General features: G+C 46.3%; 1 protein-coding gene across 1 annotated transcript; it reads right to left on the bottom strand.

Annotated features, from left to right (window-relative positions):
• SAP30L (SAP30 like) lies at window positions 1-14560 on the bottom strand. Its single transcript, XM_054488931.2, has 4 exons — window positions 14305-14560; window positions 9911-10033; window positions 7600-7698; window positions 1-5151 (listed from the first exon to the last, which is right to left on the bottom strand). The coding sequence occupies exons 1-4, from the start codon at window positions 14503-14505 to the stop codon at window positions 5023-5025; spliced, it is 552 nt and encodes a 183-aa protein (XP_054344906.1). The 5' UTR covers window positions 14506-14560; the 3' UTR covers window positions 1-5022.
• Window positions 14561-16914: the final 2354 nt, after the last annotated feature.

Here is a 16914-nt window from a genome sequence, read left to right as displayed (position 1 = left end):
TCTCTTACTCATTCAGATTATTTATTAAGAGCAAAAGTTGGGCCATCCCATCTGTGTGATATTGCAACATGAAAAGTCACATACATACTAAGGAGACCCCATAGAATTGAGAGCCTTTCAACAGTACAGAGCCATAGATTACAAAGTTAAAATACACATGATCCCCCAGATTTGGCAGGAAACAATTACAATATGAGGAGGCCTGGAATGAAAGGGCACTTACTTTTCAATAAGGCAGTTACAAAATGGGAAAAAAAAAACCCAAAACCTCATACCCCAAAATATACTCTGATGAGCGTAGCAGACAATAGAAATGTAAAAGAGGGATCCTGTATAACCCTCTGTCATTGGCAAATGTGTGCATTAAGTGAAAGCAACTGAGGGGTTTGTGTTTTAAGATGCAAGCTAGATGAAACAACTGACTGTAGACATTTCTACCTCAAGAACAGTTCGTATCTTGCCCTAGGCTGGGTTCTACCTCAAAACACCAGACCCACTTTACCATTTCTAAACATCAACTTGGAAACAGTCTATAATACAATGAAAGGAATAAAAAGGCACCCCTAGAGCACCATGCTTCCCAAAGCATGATCTTGAGCTCATCTGCCCTTCAGTTCAACTGCCCAGCTCAGTAACAGGGACCAGGAGCCAGGGCCAGCTGAATTATACAACCTCAAAGGATCGCCTGGAAGGCAGATGTCTGACCAAGAGATCACAGACCAAGCCCATTTCATGATAATTTAAATGCTAGGACAATATTACATCTCCCACTAGGGCTTTTGAACCCTGGTTTTAAATAACAGGCTAGATCTGTTTTCCCCTACCACTCATTTTGCAAAACTCAACTGGCCTAAACATTTCAATCTTGAGTTCTGCAGGTTGGTCCCTGAGAGCCAGGTTGGCCTTGGGAATTTCTGCTCAATTTTAAGTTCTCAAGAATCTGAGGGCAGCCGATTTAGACTGAATTAGAGTCATCCTATAAGTCAGAAAGAAAGAATGCTAGACAGGTCAAGAGGGCCAGAAGTTGGTTCTGATAATGCCATATGACCTCAGGCACATCTTTTTGAGTTTTAGTTTCCCCATCTCTAAAAACAGACGACTGGACAACAGCAAGCTTAACAGACTTTCCACCTTGAAAATACAGCACTTCTCTGATGCTGAGACCTTAAGTCCTGAAGCTTTGTTTTCTCAGCAAAAACAGTGCGAAGTCCTTACAGGAATCTAAGGTACAAGCCCTGGGCAACCATGAAACCTTTAAACTTCATGCAAAGCAATGAAGTTATAAATCTTCCAGCTGAACATTTTCCTGATGTTGTGAGCATCCGTTTTTGTGGGGCAAGCACAGAACTGAGTCCTCATCTGTCTGATGTTTAGCAGGCTGCTAACATCTTCTCATCCCCCTCTCCTCTCCCCAAGCTTTGGCAAGAACAAGCCAGCCAGTAGGGTTTTCTCAACATTCTCCAACAAGGAACTGAGTGGACTAATACTCACGGGTAAGGACGGTATACCAAAGTGTCCATGTCCTAGCATTGTTTCTTTCCAAAAGGCAAACGCTATGCTTTGGGACAGTGCCAGCAATTAGGTGCTTTGCCAAAAATAACTTGTCCTGTGTAGCCCCCATGGGGCAGAGACTAAGATGGAAATTACAGAGAACACAGAAAAGCCAGAGGTTTACAAAGAACAGGCTTCTCCACGAGGTAGTGGGTTCTCTGTCCTCGGAGGTGTTTAAGTCCAGACTGCTCAACCCCTTGGTCGGATGGTTGTAGGCAGAATGTCAGCACCTATGTGGAGACTAGACTGGATGACTTAACAGCCCTTTCCCAACTTTGAGATCCTGTCATTGTAATGACTGAGAGCGCCTTTGGATGACTTCCACGAAGCAACTGCTCTGGGATCTACACCGGGCAACAGCCTCCCTCAATAGGAAAGGCCCCCAGAGTAAGCTCCTTCTTCCATCCTCTCCCTCCCACCAGGCAGTTGCCCTGCAGGATATTAACAAAAAACTTCCCACAAAATAAAAAGCCAAAACACCAAAATTAGATGCAACACTGCAGCTGCAAACAATTGTTACTATCTGTTCTCTGAAAGGCTAGCAGTGACTATTTAGCTATGACAGGAACATCTAACAACTTCGCAGCTGTAACACGTAAGTAAAATTCCTCTTCATTTTACAACACCAGTCTTGAATCCTTTGGTTTTTAATCTTTCATGAGATTCAGCTATGATCTTTTTTATATGCTGTTGCCAACCTAAGAGTTTGTTCCTTGAAGCAAGAAGTTTGTCCACTGGTTTTTAAAACATCTTAAAACAACATGAATGGCAGGATACTGATGTTTCCATGTGAGAACCTTCAGGGTATATCAAAGAACCATACCAGGCTGGAATTGAGGCAGGAACCATACTCTTTAAGAAGACAACGCCAGTTCTGGATTTCAAATTCCAGTTTTGCCCAGAAGCACCAAGAGGAAAGAAGGCAATGCTGCTATGTCACAGGTGGAGAGAAGCGCAAGAGTCCTTGATGGATGGTATAAAAATGGAGCAGCCAAGATGAACATTGCTTTCCCCACACCCCACTGCTCCCTGAAGCCAGACCCCGTTGCTCTGGAGGGCCTGGCCACTTCTCACAGGCAGGAGTCCCTTGCCCACAGATAGAGCCACCAGAAGCTGCAGAAGAGGCTAAGGCGAGTGGTTTAGTGGTTTGATGAAAGAACAGATTTCTGGACATAAGAAAAACATAGGTTCAAATAGCTTTGTCTTTTCTCTCACCTGACCTGTTGAAAGGTCAGGTTGAAAAGGTTCAAAAGATGCCCACAACCTCCACTTTCCACAAGCACCTCTCCTGAGAGGAAAGACAAGGGACCCAAGTGCACACACAGCATCTGGCTGAAGGTAAAACGTTCCCCCAGGTTTCGCTTTGGAATAAAGATTCTTTCAGACACACTTGAACAGATGGATCCTACCATCATATATTCTTGTGCAGAAGCTATTGTCTCTCTCAACTGGGAAAACAGACTTGCTGCTAAAGAAATAGTGATGTGACCTACACGCCCACAATTTTGGTTTACATATCAGAAAAATACACTTTTTTACTCATTAAGATATGGACATTTCCATGGAGCAAGTTAACAATGCCTTAACCTGCAGGCCCCATCTGCCCCTCAGCCTTCTTGATGCCTGTATCAACATTCTTCAGCTGTAAGCAGGGAGAGAATCTCTAAACACATAGTGAACGTGAATGACTGAAAACACTCACAGAGCACTGGACATGCCATCCACAGCCAGGAGGCATACCAAAATAGGATGCCCTCACAGTCCAGAGTATATTCTATGTACAACCATTTATATATATTTAATTTAAAAGGCTGCAATCTGCTAGACATGCATTTTGAACACAGGCGAAAGCTTTGCTGCAATGGAACATACTGCATTTTAGTAAGCGTGGTGACCCTGTCGCCATTCCACAGAAAGCATGGTACTCTGCTCCACAGAACTGAGACCTTTGGACACTCCGCCACCCTGCTCAGTAGGGGGTTTAGTCCTGACTTCTCTGTGATGGTGCTCAGATTAAGCCATCTGTGAAACTCTCTGCCAGGCCAGGCTGTCCATTGTTCTTATTATTTAAGGCTTAAGAAATTACTCAGAATTGAAACTGAGTAGGAAAATGACACCTTTGACCATATGTCAAGATGGTCATAAATTAGAATCCAAATCCTTTTCTTCTCTTTCTCCCACCCTCCTACCCCATACCCTCTGCCCTCCATTACACAGATTAAAGAATTTTGCAAAAGCACATTTTTAGATATAAAGCTTTGTTTTCACAGGATACTTTGGCTCTGATATAATTAGATTGAGGAGTTCAACGTTTTGAACAACAAAAAAATCAGGTAATTTTCAAAATTTTAGCAATCTTTCTCCCTAAGAGGGAGGCAAATTGTTCACAAAAATGAGCATCAGATGGAATTGACCTTTGTTGCCCAAACTCATGATTTGCTGATGACCAGAGCCCAGGGAGTCAAGGCCAGCCAGACTTTCAATCCTAAGCTGGACTTCTGGGCAGGAATCACATGGCCCCTGGCAGCTTGCATGGTGGTTGTGAACTTAGGATGAAAACTTCTAAAAACGCTTGCCCCAAACTACTAAATACGTCAGTGTGTCAATGCATTTGTTACCAAGAAGCTTGGCTGAAGTCATAATATCTAACTGCACCCCAAAGAGTGAAGCATAGTGGGGTGCATAAGAGACCATATCTTCTGTGAGGGTCTCTATATCAGTGTTTCTGGAACCTGAACGAATAGTTTTGCACATGCAACTGTCCTGAAATCCTTATATGATCAGAAACTTCCTTGTTGGTGCATCAGGATTTCCTCCACATTCTAGCAGTTAAGTGGTGAGCAACAGAAATGGCAGAGGTCTCAGTAATGAGAGGTGTGAAGCAGATGTTACAAGGCTGGCACTATTAGTGACAGCTCAATTAGCCAATATCTACTGATTGAGTGCCTACTGTGTACAAGGCACAGGGTGAGTGACAGGGACCAGTGTCAAACTGATCTGCTGATAAATGACAAAGCTTGCAACAAAGCGGGTGGGATATCTATGTCGCCAGCGGGCAGCATGCAAGTCCAGATGTGGGTCTGCTCATGCACTTCCACAGTCAACTGCACCTTGCTGCTATTCCAAGCTACAGCTCACACATGGCAGCCTGGTGGATAAGGTGATTACCAAAATATTTCTTATCCCACATTTCCAGTAGAATTGATTTAATGCTTTGTTGAACGCTGAAATACATAGTTTTTAATTCTTTTAATGATCCTGATTTTTTTAGTCCAGAGTTATCTTAAAAGTCTTTCTATACACATGCTGAATGATGAGAATATAATCCTCCTGACCAAAAAGATTTACAGTATTCATCATTCAAACTTTTTTATTTACAATAATATTTAACAGTCTTTATGGGCTTAAATGTAGCAGATATCACCTGTGCATCAAGCATTACACTTCATTCCTTTAAGATGTGCTTCATCCTCACTCAAGCTGCTTGCCACCGTCCGATTTCTGGTCCAGTCTACTCTTGTTACTCTTCACCATGTAGATGAAGTAGGCAAGGGTCTCTTTTTCATTCACAGGTATGTTCCTGAAGTGTCGACTCACAGTCTATGTGGGGGGAAAATACCAAAGTTCCTTAAACCATGCACAAATCACACCGCAAATTTTACATTGTACAAAGAAGGGAATGGAGTTGTTTGCATGCTGTGGCAGGAATGACAAATGCTGAAGAACTTCCTGCCGTGTGCGGAACTCAGAATGCCCTTTGCCCTTCCTCCCCAGGGATGTAGGTGGTTTAATTTCCAGGATCCAAAAGTGGCTTTTTAACCTACAACTCTTCCAAGGTGCAGTTCTATTTCAGTGGCAGCCAACCACCTGTCATGGCATGATTTCACAGTCATACTCATGGAGGAGAGACTGGGACTGCTCTGGTTGGCCAGCTGCTACCAAACCTCTCAAGCCTTGAAAGTGGGAAGAAATGTATCTTTAAAAAATTGTGGGGCAGGCATGGTGGCTCACACCTATAATCCCAATGCTCTGGGAGGTTCAGGTGGGAGGATTAGTTGAGGCCAGGAGTTCGAGACCAGCCTAGGCAACACAGTGGAGACTTCATCTCTACCAAAAAATTAGCCAGGTGTCGTAGTATGCACCTGTGGTCCCAGCTTCTTAGGAGGCTGAGGTGGGAGGATCACTTGAGCCCAGGAGGCTGAAGCTGCAGTGAGCTGTGACTGCACTACTGCACTCTAGCCTAGGAGACAGAGTGAGACCTTGTCTCCAAAACAAATAAAAATTGTGTTAGGCTGGGCATGGTGACTCACACCTGTAATCCCAGCACTTTGGGAGGCTGAGGCGGGCAGATCACCTGAAGTCAGGAGTCCGAGACCAGCCTGGCCAAGATGGTGAAACCCTTTGTATTTTTAGCCTCTACTAAAAATACAAAAATTAGCCGGGTGTGGTGGCAGGCACCTGTAATCCCCGCCACTAGGGAAACACGGAGGACAATCACTTGAACCCGGGAGGCGGAGGCTGTGGTGAGCTGAGACCATAGCAATGCACTCCAGCCTGGGAGATAGAGCAAGACTCTGTCTTAAAAAAAAAAAAAATTGTGTTAAATGAACAGCCAATTGAACAAACTGAACAGAGGTATCTGAACCCCAAAATTCTTCTAAGTAGTGCATAACTGCCTCCTGAAAGACACATCAGGTTTGAAGGAAAATGCATCATTTACTAATGCTCCTAATACTTCATTCCATAAGTAATGAGAATGCAGGTCTCCTCTTGCCCCACCTCATTCTTTCCCTTCCACCAGGGAGAACACTGGCAAATGGGTGATGTTATTTTAAAGTAGGAGAGGCTTCTGACCTCCTCTGTGTCATCTGGACACTGGTGAAGAAGTTGTTTAAGAAAAAGTGACGGTCGAGCAAGAAACCTCTAAAGGAAAAACCAAAAATGAAACAGGCTGGAAGCCTTTCAGGAAATCTCAATGGATCAAGGTGGCTGAAACAGATAAAAAAAAGACAGAGAACTAGACATAAAGAGTGGTTATCTCTGGATGACAGAATTATATTTTTCTTTTCTCCATTTTCCAACTTTTCTATAATAGGCAGAAAAATATATTAAGAAAAGAGGGATTAAGAAAGAAAAGAGGGATTAGAAAATACCTGCAGAAATGACAAAGACAGAATTATCAAGTCAGGCAGTTCATGTATTTTAAAAATGGCCAATGGAGCATTTCCCCCCTAATCCAAACTGTGTTAGTAACTCAGGGCAGGAGAAAACTTTCTTGGGTGCCATTCATTAAAATACTGTCATTACCAACACCAGAGTAGGAGAAATCAAGGAAAAAAAAAACAAAACAGCTCCTGTAGAACATCAGGAAGGTTTTGAAATGATTAATCTGACACACAAAATGATCATATCTATAAAGCATTTTGCTAAGCCAGGCACAGTGGCTCATGCCTGTAATCCCAGCACTTTGGGAGGCTGAGGTGGAAAGATTGCTTGAGCCAAAGAGAATCACTTGAGCAACATAGTGAGGCCGCGTCTCTACAAAAATAAAATTAGCTGTGCATAGGGGTGTGCACCTGTGGTCCTAGCTACTCTGGAGGCTGAGGTGGGAAGGATCACTTGAAGCTGGGAGGTTGGGGCTGCAGTGAGCCCAGACTGAGCCACTGCACTCCAGCCTGAGTGATAAAGCAAAACCCTGTCTCCAAAAAAACAAAAAGAGAAATCTTGCAAAAAAGATTCAAACAAATGAACACTCAGGACTTAGAATCTGGAGTCATGAGATCCCAGGCTCAATTATACTATCAACTTGCTGTATGATTTTAAGCAAATCCTTTCCTCTTTCTGTGCCATGGTTTCTTTTCTGGAACTGAGGCCTTTGCAGGTCTAAAGCTGTGGGGTTCTAAATTGTGCCAAAGAGGAATACAGAGTTGCTTCCAGAACTCTGGAGGAAATTACAATTAGCAGACACACAAGGTAAGGGAGAATCAGGGTAACCATCAGAAGCAGCACAATGCTGGCTCTCTTTAGAGGGCAATTTTGTCTACCTACTTCCGCTAACTGGGCCTTATTGAAGCCTGGTCTGGTCTGCAACTTGTAGTGTCGTTTATAACGTCGTAGGGTGTTCACTTGCAGCTGGAACAGATCAACCTAGGGAGAAGAGGAGAAAAATGTTATCCATCACCTGACCAACCAGGACTCACCAAGAGCCCGCTATGTGCCTAGCACTACACTAAGCTAGGGGTGAGGATGGAGAGGGCTTCAAAAGAGGTCTTAGAAATGGTCCATTGAGGACTAATAACTGGCTGGGAGGGCAAAAATAACAGTAGAAAAACAGTTCTGGCTGGGGTGGGCTGATCTCACAAAACTGGTGGAAAAGGTAAAGCTTAAGCTAAGGAGGAGCAGGGTCTGATAAGGCACTGAGAAACAGGGTAGGGAATAGGGGAAAAGATCAGAGCACAGAAAGCTGGAAGAGGCATAGATGGGCAAGGGGGTCACAGGCAACTGTGATGGGTTTAAAAGGTGAGAACGGATGGTGGCACATCTAGAAAAACAGAAGGAGCTATCACAGAGGGTTGAGGGTGATGGCGCAGGATGGGTCTGGTGGTGGTTGTTGGGAAGACAGATGGGCAGATACAGAGGGAGATGCTATAGCAACAATCAGAACGAGATGAAGAGGTTGAGCTTTGGAGGGGCAGTGATGCTACAAGGGACACCAAAGATGGAGAGCAAAGGCAAAAACCAGAGACATCCTGGAGGAAGACAGGCCAGAACGAGGCGGCGACCGGATAGAGGGGCACAAAGCAGGGCAGTGGGAAGAACTGTTATCCTCAAATAGCTCTTTCCTAGGCCCAGCCTTCTGGTATTAGAATCCTTAACCTCCCACCAGAGAAAGTTCAAAAGTTACTGTAGTGAATGTGCAAACCAGCAGGTTAGGGTTGGGGTCTTTGCAGATGACTGGATAACAGAGGGGAAGGGACCCCCCCTTTTTGTTTCTAACAAAGGAAGAGAGGAAAGCTCCACAGTCATGAAAAATTCAAGGCCCAGAAAGTTGGGCTGCCTTTACCTGCCTCTAAAAGAGCTGTTCTTGCTTCAGGCAGGTGGAGAGCACTTAAAAACAAAATGAATGATCAATATGAGGGGCCAAAGTCCTTCATTATTTTTCAAAACATTCCTCAAAACTTTTTTTTTTTTTTTTTTTTTTTTTTTTTGGTGAAAACCACTTAGAAATCGAATACGTCCATTTCTTTATAAAATAACAATAATGTTAAAGGCAACAGCAAGATTCTGTAAACCAACATTGGAAAAGGGGACACAGGGAGGGGCAGAGGGAAAGGCCCAGATTTTCAACAGTTTCCTCCACATCTGCAGACAAAGGCCCGCCTACTCTTTCTATTCCTACACAGTCATTTTCACTCTGAGTGCTAACAGGCGGTTGCCTTATGAAATATTCATGTGTCAAATATTCAATGTACACTATAAACGGTTCTTCTCTTGCTGAGTCTTGAGTGAAAACAATTTAGTAGAAAGAAAATCCAATATTCCTTCCTGAAGCCTCACTTAATAGACACGGGCACCTGAAGGGAAGGCAGCCTTCAGTTTGAGAAGCCTAGGTCTCATGGTCTAGCGCAGTGGTTCTCAACACAGGACGATTTTGTCTTGTAAAGGAGGTGTGGCAATGTCTAGAGACACTTTTTGATTGTCTTGACTCAGGGTGGTGATGGGTAGAATCTCACGAGGGGATGCTGCTGAGGCATGCTGTTAAATATCCTACAATGCAGAGGACAGTCCCCACAACAAAAATTAGCTGACCCCAAATGTCAACAGTGCTAGAGTTGAGAAAACCAGGTCCGGTTTAGTCAACTTTGAAATGGATCCTTGGGAACAGCCTGGACTAGGTGTCAAGAAATCAGTGAGAGAAAATCAGAACTGGTATGAACTGATGACTTACACCTTCATTTTTTGGGGAAGAGACTTCTCCCAAACCATGACACGCTCTCTAAAGGCATAAACAAGGTTTAAAAAAAAAAAGTGACACTGTGGTTGTTTACGCATTCGTCAGGGGTGTCTTGCAGAAAAGCAGCGTGGTCTACTGGAAAGGGCCCTAGACTAGAGCCTCTAAACTATATACATGACCTCGGCTCTCTGTGCCTGTCTGTAAAATGACGGGCAGTCTGACCAGTGGGTGTCCAAGCTTTTAGCTCTCAGATTCCATATTACTATAATTCACTTTTCAAATAATCCACAGCAAAACAAAGGGACTAAAATTACTTCTTAACACAAAAAGCAGACCAGGCCAGAGGTGAGGATCAGATTAGAATCCATTCTTCCAGCTTCCGCAACTGATTTCTTTGACATTTACCTCAGGAATGTCAGTGTCATGCTCGGGAGAATCTCCGCCATCGTCACTTGTCTTCCTCTTCCTTTTATTTCGGACACTCTGGATGAAATTTTTGTGAAAATCACATATATATAGGTGCCTTACCTGATGGAGAGAAAAATCAAAGTCAGAGTTGGCCAATTCCTTGGAGACAGCAATAGGTATCTGTCAAATTGTGCGGCTTCCTTCCATTGCAGGGCATTGGAGAGATAGATGGAAGACAAGATGTAGGCCATCATTCCCAGAAGCTCACTACTGAGTTGCAGAAGAACACAAAGAGAGTGCTAACATCACACTTGGTGGCGTATCATACACCAAACTTCCAGTGAATGGTGAAGACAGTAAATGGTACAGATTCAGCAAAGGAAGAGATCCCTGCAACAGAGATGCTCAGGGTGAAGGGCCCTGACTAAAAGGGAGGACTTTAGGCATACAGGAAGCATTCCAGATGGGTAGGAGTGCCAAGATTTTAGAGTTTCCAATGGAGGATGACAGAAAGAGTGAGTGAGGAGGCCCAGGGTACAGTGTCAGTTGGGTGATGATGGCTGTCCATGTAGGAGCATAATGAAAAAGTGAGGCATCAGGGGGGTGGGCATGAGAACAGCTTAGACTTTCCTTCCGACAAGACAGAGTCCCTCAAGGAAGCAGGGAGTGATGTGACATTTTTAGAAGACCTGTAGGAGTCATGAACTTATAGTGGACTGGAATGTACTGTCCTGGGGAGGAGGAAAGCAGGACACAAGGGACTGTGGCAATGGTATTTGGGACACTCTATTTTTACACTTACAATAGCTACTATTGTAGGATAATAACTCTTTGAAAAACTTTGTTTCTATGTGTCAATTTATAATTCTTGCATTATCTCACATCTGATCCATAAAGAAAAGTGGAAAAAGATGTGGAAGTTCTTACAAGGTAGAACCACATACAAGAAGGTGGATACTACAGATTTTCTAATACAGGCTGGAGGCACACTGGTAAGTGAAGGTGGCAGCAACAGCTAAGACATGAAGAATCCTCCATGGCTGGCTGGAGGAACCACAGAAAAACTTTACAGAAACTGAATGCCCAGCAAATGACTTGGGGTTGTTGATACTGAAACAGCTGTTGCACAAATGTTCTGCAGAGACTTCTGAATTTGAATTTACTCCTTAAACCCTTAAAGAGAAAAGTAAGCTGGCAGGAAATCGCATCAATTAATTCAGACCTTTTCATGGAGAAAATACTGAAAACTGTTTATTTATTTATTCAGATGAATGATCACTTTCATGTGGCTGGATTAGTGAGTCATGAGTACTTTTAAGTTTATACTGTGATGGTGTCTTGTAGACAGGAGGTACTAGAAAAATGTTGATGTACCAATATAGGAAGTCTCCTATATCTAAAAGTGGCTTAGGCTAATGAAAGCCACCACTTACATGGTTACAAACTGGGATAGCTTTGCCAGATTCAACTCGTCAAAGGACTTTCAAACACAGCATATGCCACTGTCCCAAAGAATCCCACCCAGCTGATGTATATACTACTGCACATGCTTTTCTCCAGGAAGAAAGCACAACAAAGCACACTCTGCATCCCTGAGAGGAAGCCAGCCCTCCATGTTAGCTAGACTGGCGAGTCCACTCAGATCAACTGCTCCTCAAGTTCACAGTAACAAACTGCATAGGAGAACAGGGAGAATAGGTGGTTTCCTAAAGCTTTGGCTGGGAGATTTCAGGTCAGGACAATAGAATAACGGAATCCTAGCTGTAAGAGAACTTAGCAATCACTAGTGCAATCCCACTGACCCCAATCCCGTTTTCTAGATGGTTAAATGAAGCCATCCAGAGTGAGGAAATGACCTGGCCAAGGTCACCCAGGCCTTCTGCACCCTCAATACATGTCTTTTCCTACTCCAGCATTTTCCTTTATACTATTCTCAACTTCCACTTTTCTCCAGAAAAAAAAAAGCAGAAATATGTCAACTGGAGGTATATTAGTATTTTAATAGATCACAGAACACTGCCAAAGTTTATATAAAATGAGTTAAACAGCCTGAGTTGAATTTTTGGTGTTGTTATTTAAAAAGGTTCTCTGCTAGACTCTCTTACACGATAAATAATCATTTTCTCCTTAACCATTTTCAAGTACATACTGTTTTCAGAAATTTCAGAGCTCAGTGGCCTTTGGGAGTGGGGTTGGGGCAGGAGGGTGGTAGCAAAGGCTCTAGTTTGTTTTTTTTTCCTTCACTTTCTGCAATAGCTAAAAATTCTTGTAACATAGCAGTTACCTGGAATTGAATTCCTGCCCAAGCCTGTGAGAAAGAAATAGAATCCCTTTCAGAAATAATGACTCCACAACACCACCTTAAAACAAATTTTGAGTGATTCCACCTGGAAACCTTACTCCCTCAGAAGTATTACCTTTTGGGAACACTAATGCTAGGCTCAGGCTGCCCTTCTTCTAGACAGTGTGTGTGAAATGATCAGCATAGCTCAACACAGGTTTTCCAGTAGAGTCAATGGGTAAATAAAAGGAGTCCCAGTTGCAGCAGCAAAATCATTCAGATGCGAAGGCATCCAGTGATCTAAAAGGACTGGAAGATTCTATCTTTTAAGGACTGGAAATTATTATTATAAGCTGCTCAAGTAAAGCAGCTTCTAACAACCTACACGGAAGGTAGGCAGTGTTTCTAAGCGGATGAATTCATTGCCATAAGCATTTCATCTCAACGTGTGACCTAACGAGGGATCACCTAGGTGTCTAGCCCCTTGTTTGTTCTCAGATAATTTCCATTCATGCATTCATTGATAGAGATTTGCAGTAAGAAAGCCATTAACTCTCTCCCAACCACTTAAAAATAGCACCTGTCTATGCAAGAGCTGCAACTGTATTACAATGATTAACTTAAAAATGGGGGTAGGAGGGAAGAGTCTGAAGAAAGGACAGGGGGCTGGGCGCAGTGGCTCACGCCTGTAATGCCAGAACTTTGGGAGGCCTAGGCGGGTGGATCATTTGAGGTCAGGAGTTCAAGACCAGCCCGTCCAACATGGCGAAACCCCATCTCCACTAAAAATACAAAAATTAGCCAGGCATGGCGGCAAACGCCTGTAATCCCAGCTATTCAGGAGGCTGAGGCAGAAGAATCGCTTCAACCCGGGAGGCGGAGGTTGCCGTGAGCTAAGATCTTGCCACTGCACTCCAGCCTGGGCGACAGAGTGAGACTCTGTCCCCCCCCCAAAAAAAAAGAAAAGAAAAGAAAAAGAAAGGACAGGGGAGATTTTTTATTTATTAGAGACTTAATGAAGACTTACGTATAGGGTTTGGAAGTAAATTAGATAATATGTTTAAGAAATTAACCAGCCTCTTAGGTGCTGTGTGTATCTGACACCCTCACTTCCTATCTCTGGGCCTGTTTCAACCCTAAAATCAGAGAGGAAACGTGCACTCCCTTTCAGTTTAACAAGCAGTCTCTGATTTCCTCCAACTGTGGAGAAATTCTGATTCTAAAAGAGAATGGATGTTAACCACCTAAGCTCTTAGCTAGTCTACCTGAATATTAAATATCCCCTTAACTCATTTCCAATTCCTAATCATGAAGCAATCACTTAAGGCTTGCAGCAACAGATGTCAAACTAAAAAGTTCTTAATTGGTTGACAATAGGCACAGCTTCAGAATTGTTAACTAGAAGTGGTGAAGTCACACAGGAGAAGTTTCCTATAATAAGCCACAAAGAGCAGGGCAATCCGATTTAAATTTAAATATCCACCCCCTTATTTCAAAAGAAACTACCACTAAGAAAATTGATTTCTTTTCTTCCCCCTCCAGTCACATCCAGAGCCATTTCCCAAGACCTGGCCTTGGCCTTATTTCTGCCACATCCTGGAAGAACCCATTCCCACAGCTGCCTGCGAAGCAGCTAGCTCGGTGACACTCTGCAGATACCGAGGATGCGGGAGCCAGGGAAGTAACTGCCACCTTTCTCTGTCTGAAGGAATAACAGGGTTCCTAGAAGGAGAGAGAAGTTGGAAAAGAGCCGGGTATCTTCATCACCCCCCGCTCCAATTCTTGCTCCTTCAAGGGCCAACAAAATTAACCCACCTCTCCCTGCTCTAAAGTCTAAACCAATAAAACAAGTTGGAAACTGCTGTCCAATCTTCCCAGGCAGCAGGAGTCCTGAAGCCCCCGCCCCCATCCTCCCGGATCTGGGTAGAATCACAGTCAGAGCATGTCAGCGCTGGAGCGGCCTTTGAAATGCCGAGTCCAACTCAGTTCTGCAGAGCCGGGGCGGCGAGGCCCACGGCGGGGAGTGCCCGGGGAGTCCCGACTGGAGCCCAGGGCAGCGGACGGAGAGCTGGAGGCGCCGGGGCCCAGACGCGAGCGGGGGCGGACTCACGCTCTTGTCGATGTCCAGCTTGAGTTTCTTCTGCGAGATGCTCTTCTGGACCCTCTTGCTGAAGGAGGCGTTGCCCGCGGGCCGGACGCAGCGCTCGCCGTCCTCAATGAGGCAGCAGCTCTGGCCGTAGCCCGGGGCGGCGGCGGCTGGGGCGGCGGGGGGCCCTTCGCGGCTGTCCTCCTCCGTACTGAAGCCGTTCATCTCCCCGCCCCGGGCCGGTCCCTCTGGGGGAGGGTCCCCGGTAGGCCACTCCGCGGCCGCGCTTGCCGCGGGGCAGGTCGCTGAGACCCCCGCAGCCGAGGGTCCCAGAGTCCGTCTCCAGCCCGGGCGCTGCCCTGCCCCACGTCCGAGAGGCCCGGCTCCCTCGGCCCCCGGCCCTCCGCCTCCGGAAACCCCCTTCCTCCCGGCTCGAGGCCCCGGGGTCGGCTCCCGCGGCTCGCAGGGCCCCGCCGGGGGTCACCCGGAGGAGCCTTCTGCCGGGGGCCCAGAACCGTAACCCTGCAGCGGGGGTGTCCGGGAGGGCGTCCCAGGAAACAGCCGCTCCCCAAGGACTCCGGGCCCGGGTTGCCAGGGGGTTTCGAAGGCCCCCGCCGGCTCCCGCCTTCTTTCGGCTGCGGGGCAAACTCGCTGCCGGGCAGCTCCCCCGGGGTGGCGCGGCCTCCTCGCGCGGGGCCCGGCCTCGAACCCGCGGCACCCGGGCCCCGCGGCTCGTCCGGCCCACTCCACCCCTGCAGCCACTCGGCTGCGCCCCGAGTCCCGCGGCAGCCCCTGGGCCGCCCGGCCGCCGCCCGCCGAACGCGCCGCACCACAACAGTTCGCTCCCCCCGCCCTCCGCGGGACAGCGGAAGTCCCGCCTTCACGCGACCATTGGTCGCATTTGCTCTCTGGGCGGGGCTGCCGCCGCCGCTGGCGCGTCCCATTGGGCGTCACCGCCGCCAGTCTCCGGCGCCAGGCTACTTCCTGGACTCTGCTGGGATGGGTTCAAAGTAGAGAAAGTGGAAAAGGAAAGAGTTACCCCAGCGAGAACTGGGAACCGGGCCGCAGACTCTCTGGCCCCGGGGAGGGATGGTGAGCAGGCGGCTGGCTGGACCGAGGGCCAGACTCCAGGAAAAGAGGAACACATTCGGGGACAGACAGTAGAGACGCGGACGGGGACGCTGAGGGACAGACTTGGAGGAGCGGCATATGAGGGGACCTAGAGAGGATAGAGGTGCTATCAGGAGAGGGGCGGACTAATAAAATGAAAGGGCCAGGGCCAGAGGACTCGCGGATCCGTGGGAGGAAGGGTGGGTGAAATAGGACGGAAAGCCAGTCATGGCGGGAAAGACAGAGGGACAACCCCATACAGATACGTGGAAAGACATGCGGAGGAGATGATGGGGGGGATCTTGCAAGGTAGTCGCAATTTTGGGGGTAGCCGATACCTTCCAGAGTGTGGAGAGTGGGACTGACTCGGACGGCGCGGAAAGAAAAGGAGAGGGGAAAAGGAGACCACGAGGGGTTTGGGCGACCCCTCCACTGGGAAGAATGGGAAGTCCGAATGAGGTCTGGAGGGTGGAGTAGGTGAGCCGCGGGCAAGAGGAAGGGGTTCAGGGGAGATGAAGTGAAGGCTGGGAGTGGGGGCCAGGGGCCAATCTCGGGATCTAGATGGGGAAGGGCGGCGGTGTCTTGGGCTCTCCCTGGAGCTCCAAGCTGTAGTTCTATTGCTTTGAGTCCCCGGGTCTACCGGCGAAGCGACTGCGCCCTGCCAAGACCCTGCGCTTGGTTTCGGCGCCCAGGGCACCACCTCCCCTCCAGGAAGGGCCGTAGGGTATGCTCTGGTCCAGCATTTCAGTCATGCCACCCTCCAGCTGGGCAGCATGGGGACTGATGAGGTCCGAAGGGCGATGGGACCAGCCCAGGGTCGTGTAGTTATGTAGGGCTGGGCAGCGTTTTATGGGCAGGGAAGAGGGGAGGCTGTGTTAGGTGATAGGTAAGCAAGTGTTAGTACTAGAGGGCATAGAAGGAGCTTCGGGTTTGTGTCCTGTTGTAAAAGGGAAAGCTACCAGTTTCCATGTTTAGAAGCAGATGCCTGGTGATCTTAAGTTTTGCTTAGTGGCCATAAACGCATTTGTAGCATCTGAACTGGTAATTTCACACGTGGGACAGCCATCGTCGGAAATAGGCCTACCAGAGATAATGTGAAGTACAGTGATGTTCATTATGGAATTATTTATAATAGGAAAAATTAAGTAGAACCTCAGAGTTCCAAAAGGGAAGTGGTTAAGGTAGTTTCAACATCAATGTAAACATTTGCTGTGGACAGTAATTCACCATTAATTCTTAAATAAAGAGCTGATGAGGAGTTGGAGAAATGCTTTTTTTATGATAAGTAAAAAAATTCAGGATATGAAATTGCATGGAGGATACGATGTCTGTACATCTATGTTTAAAGAAAAAAAAAACTATTGGTATAAAAAAATACACCAAAGTACTAACAGTGATTATTTCTGGGTAGCAGGAATATGGCTGATATTTTTCTCCTTTTGTTTAACCTTTGCATTTTCTTTAATAAGCATTATTTTTGTTTTTACAGTAGAAAAAATAGAATAAAAATTAATGGAGAAAAGG

The sequence above is a fragment of the Pongo pygmaeus genome, chromosome 4 (assembly GCF_028885625.2).
Source record: "Pongo pygmaeus isolate AG05252 chromosome 4, NHGRI_mPonPyg2-v2.0_pri, whole genome shotgun sequence".
Taxonomy (NCBI): domain Eukaryota; kingdom Metazoa; phylum Chordata; class Mammalia; order Primates; family Hominidae; genus Pongo; species Pongo pygmaeus.
The sequence above is the reverse complement of the archived record's forward strand: the minus strand, read 5'-3'. Positions and strand labels throughout refer to the sequence as shown.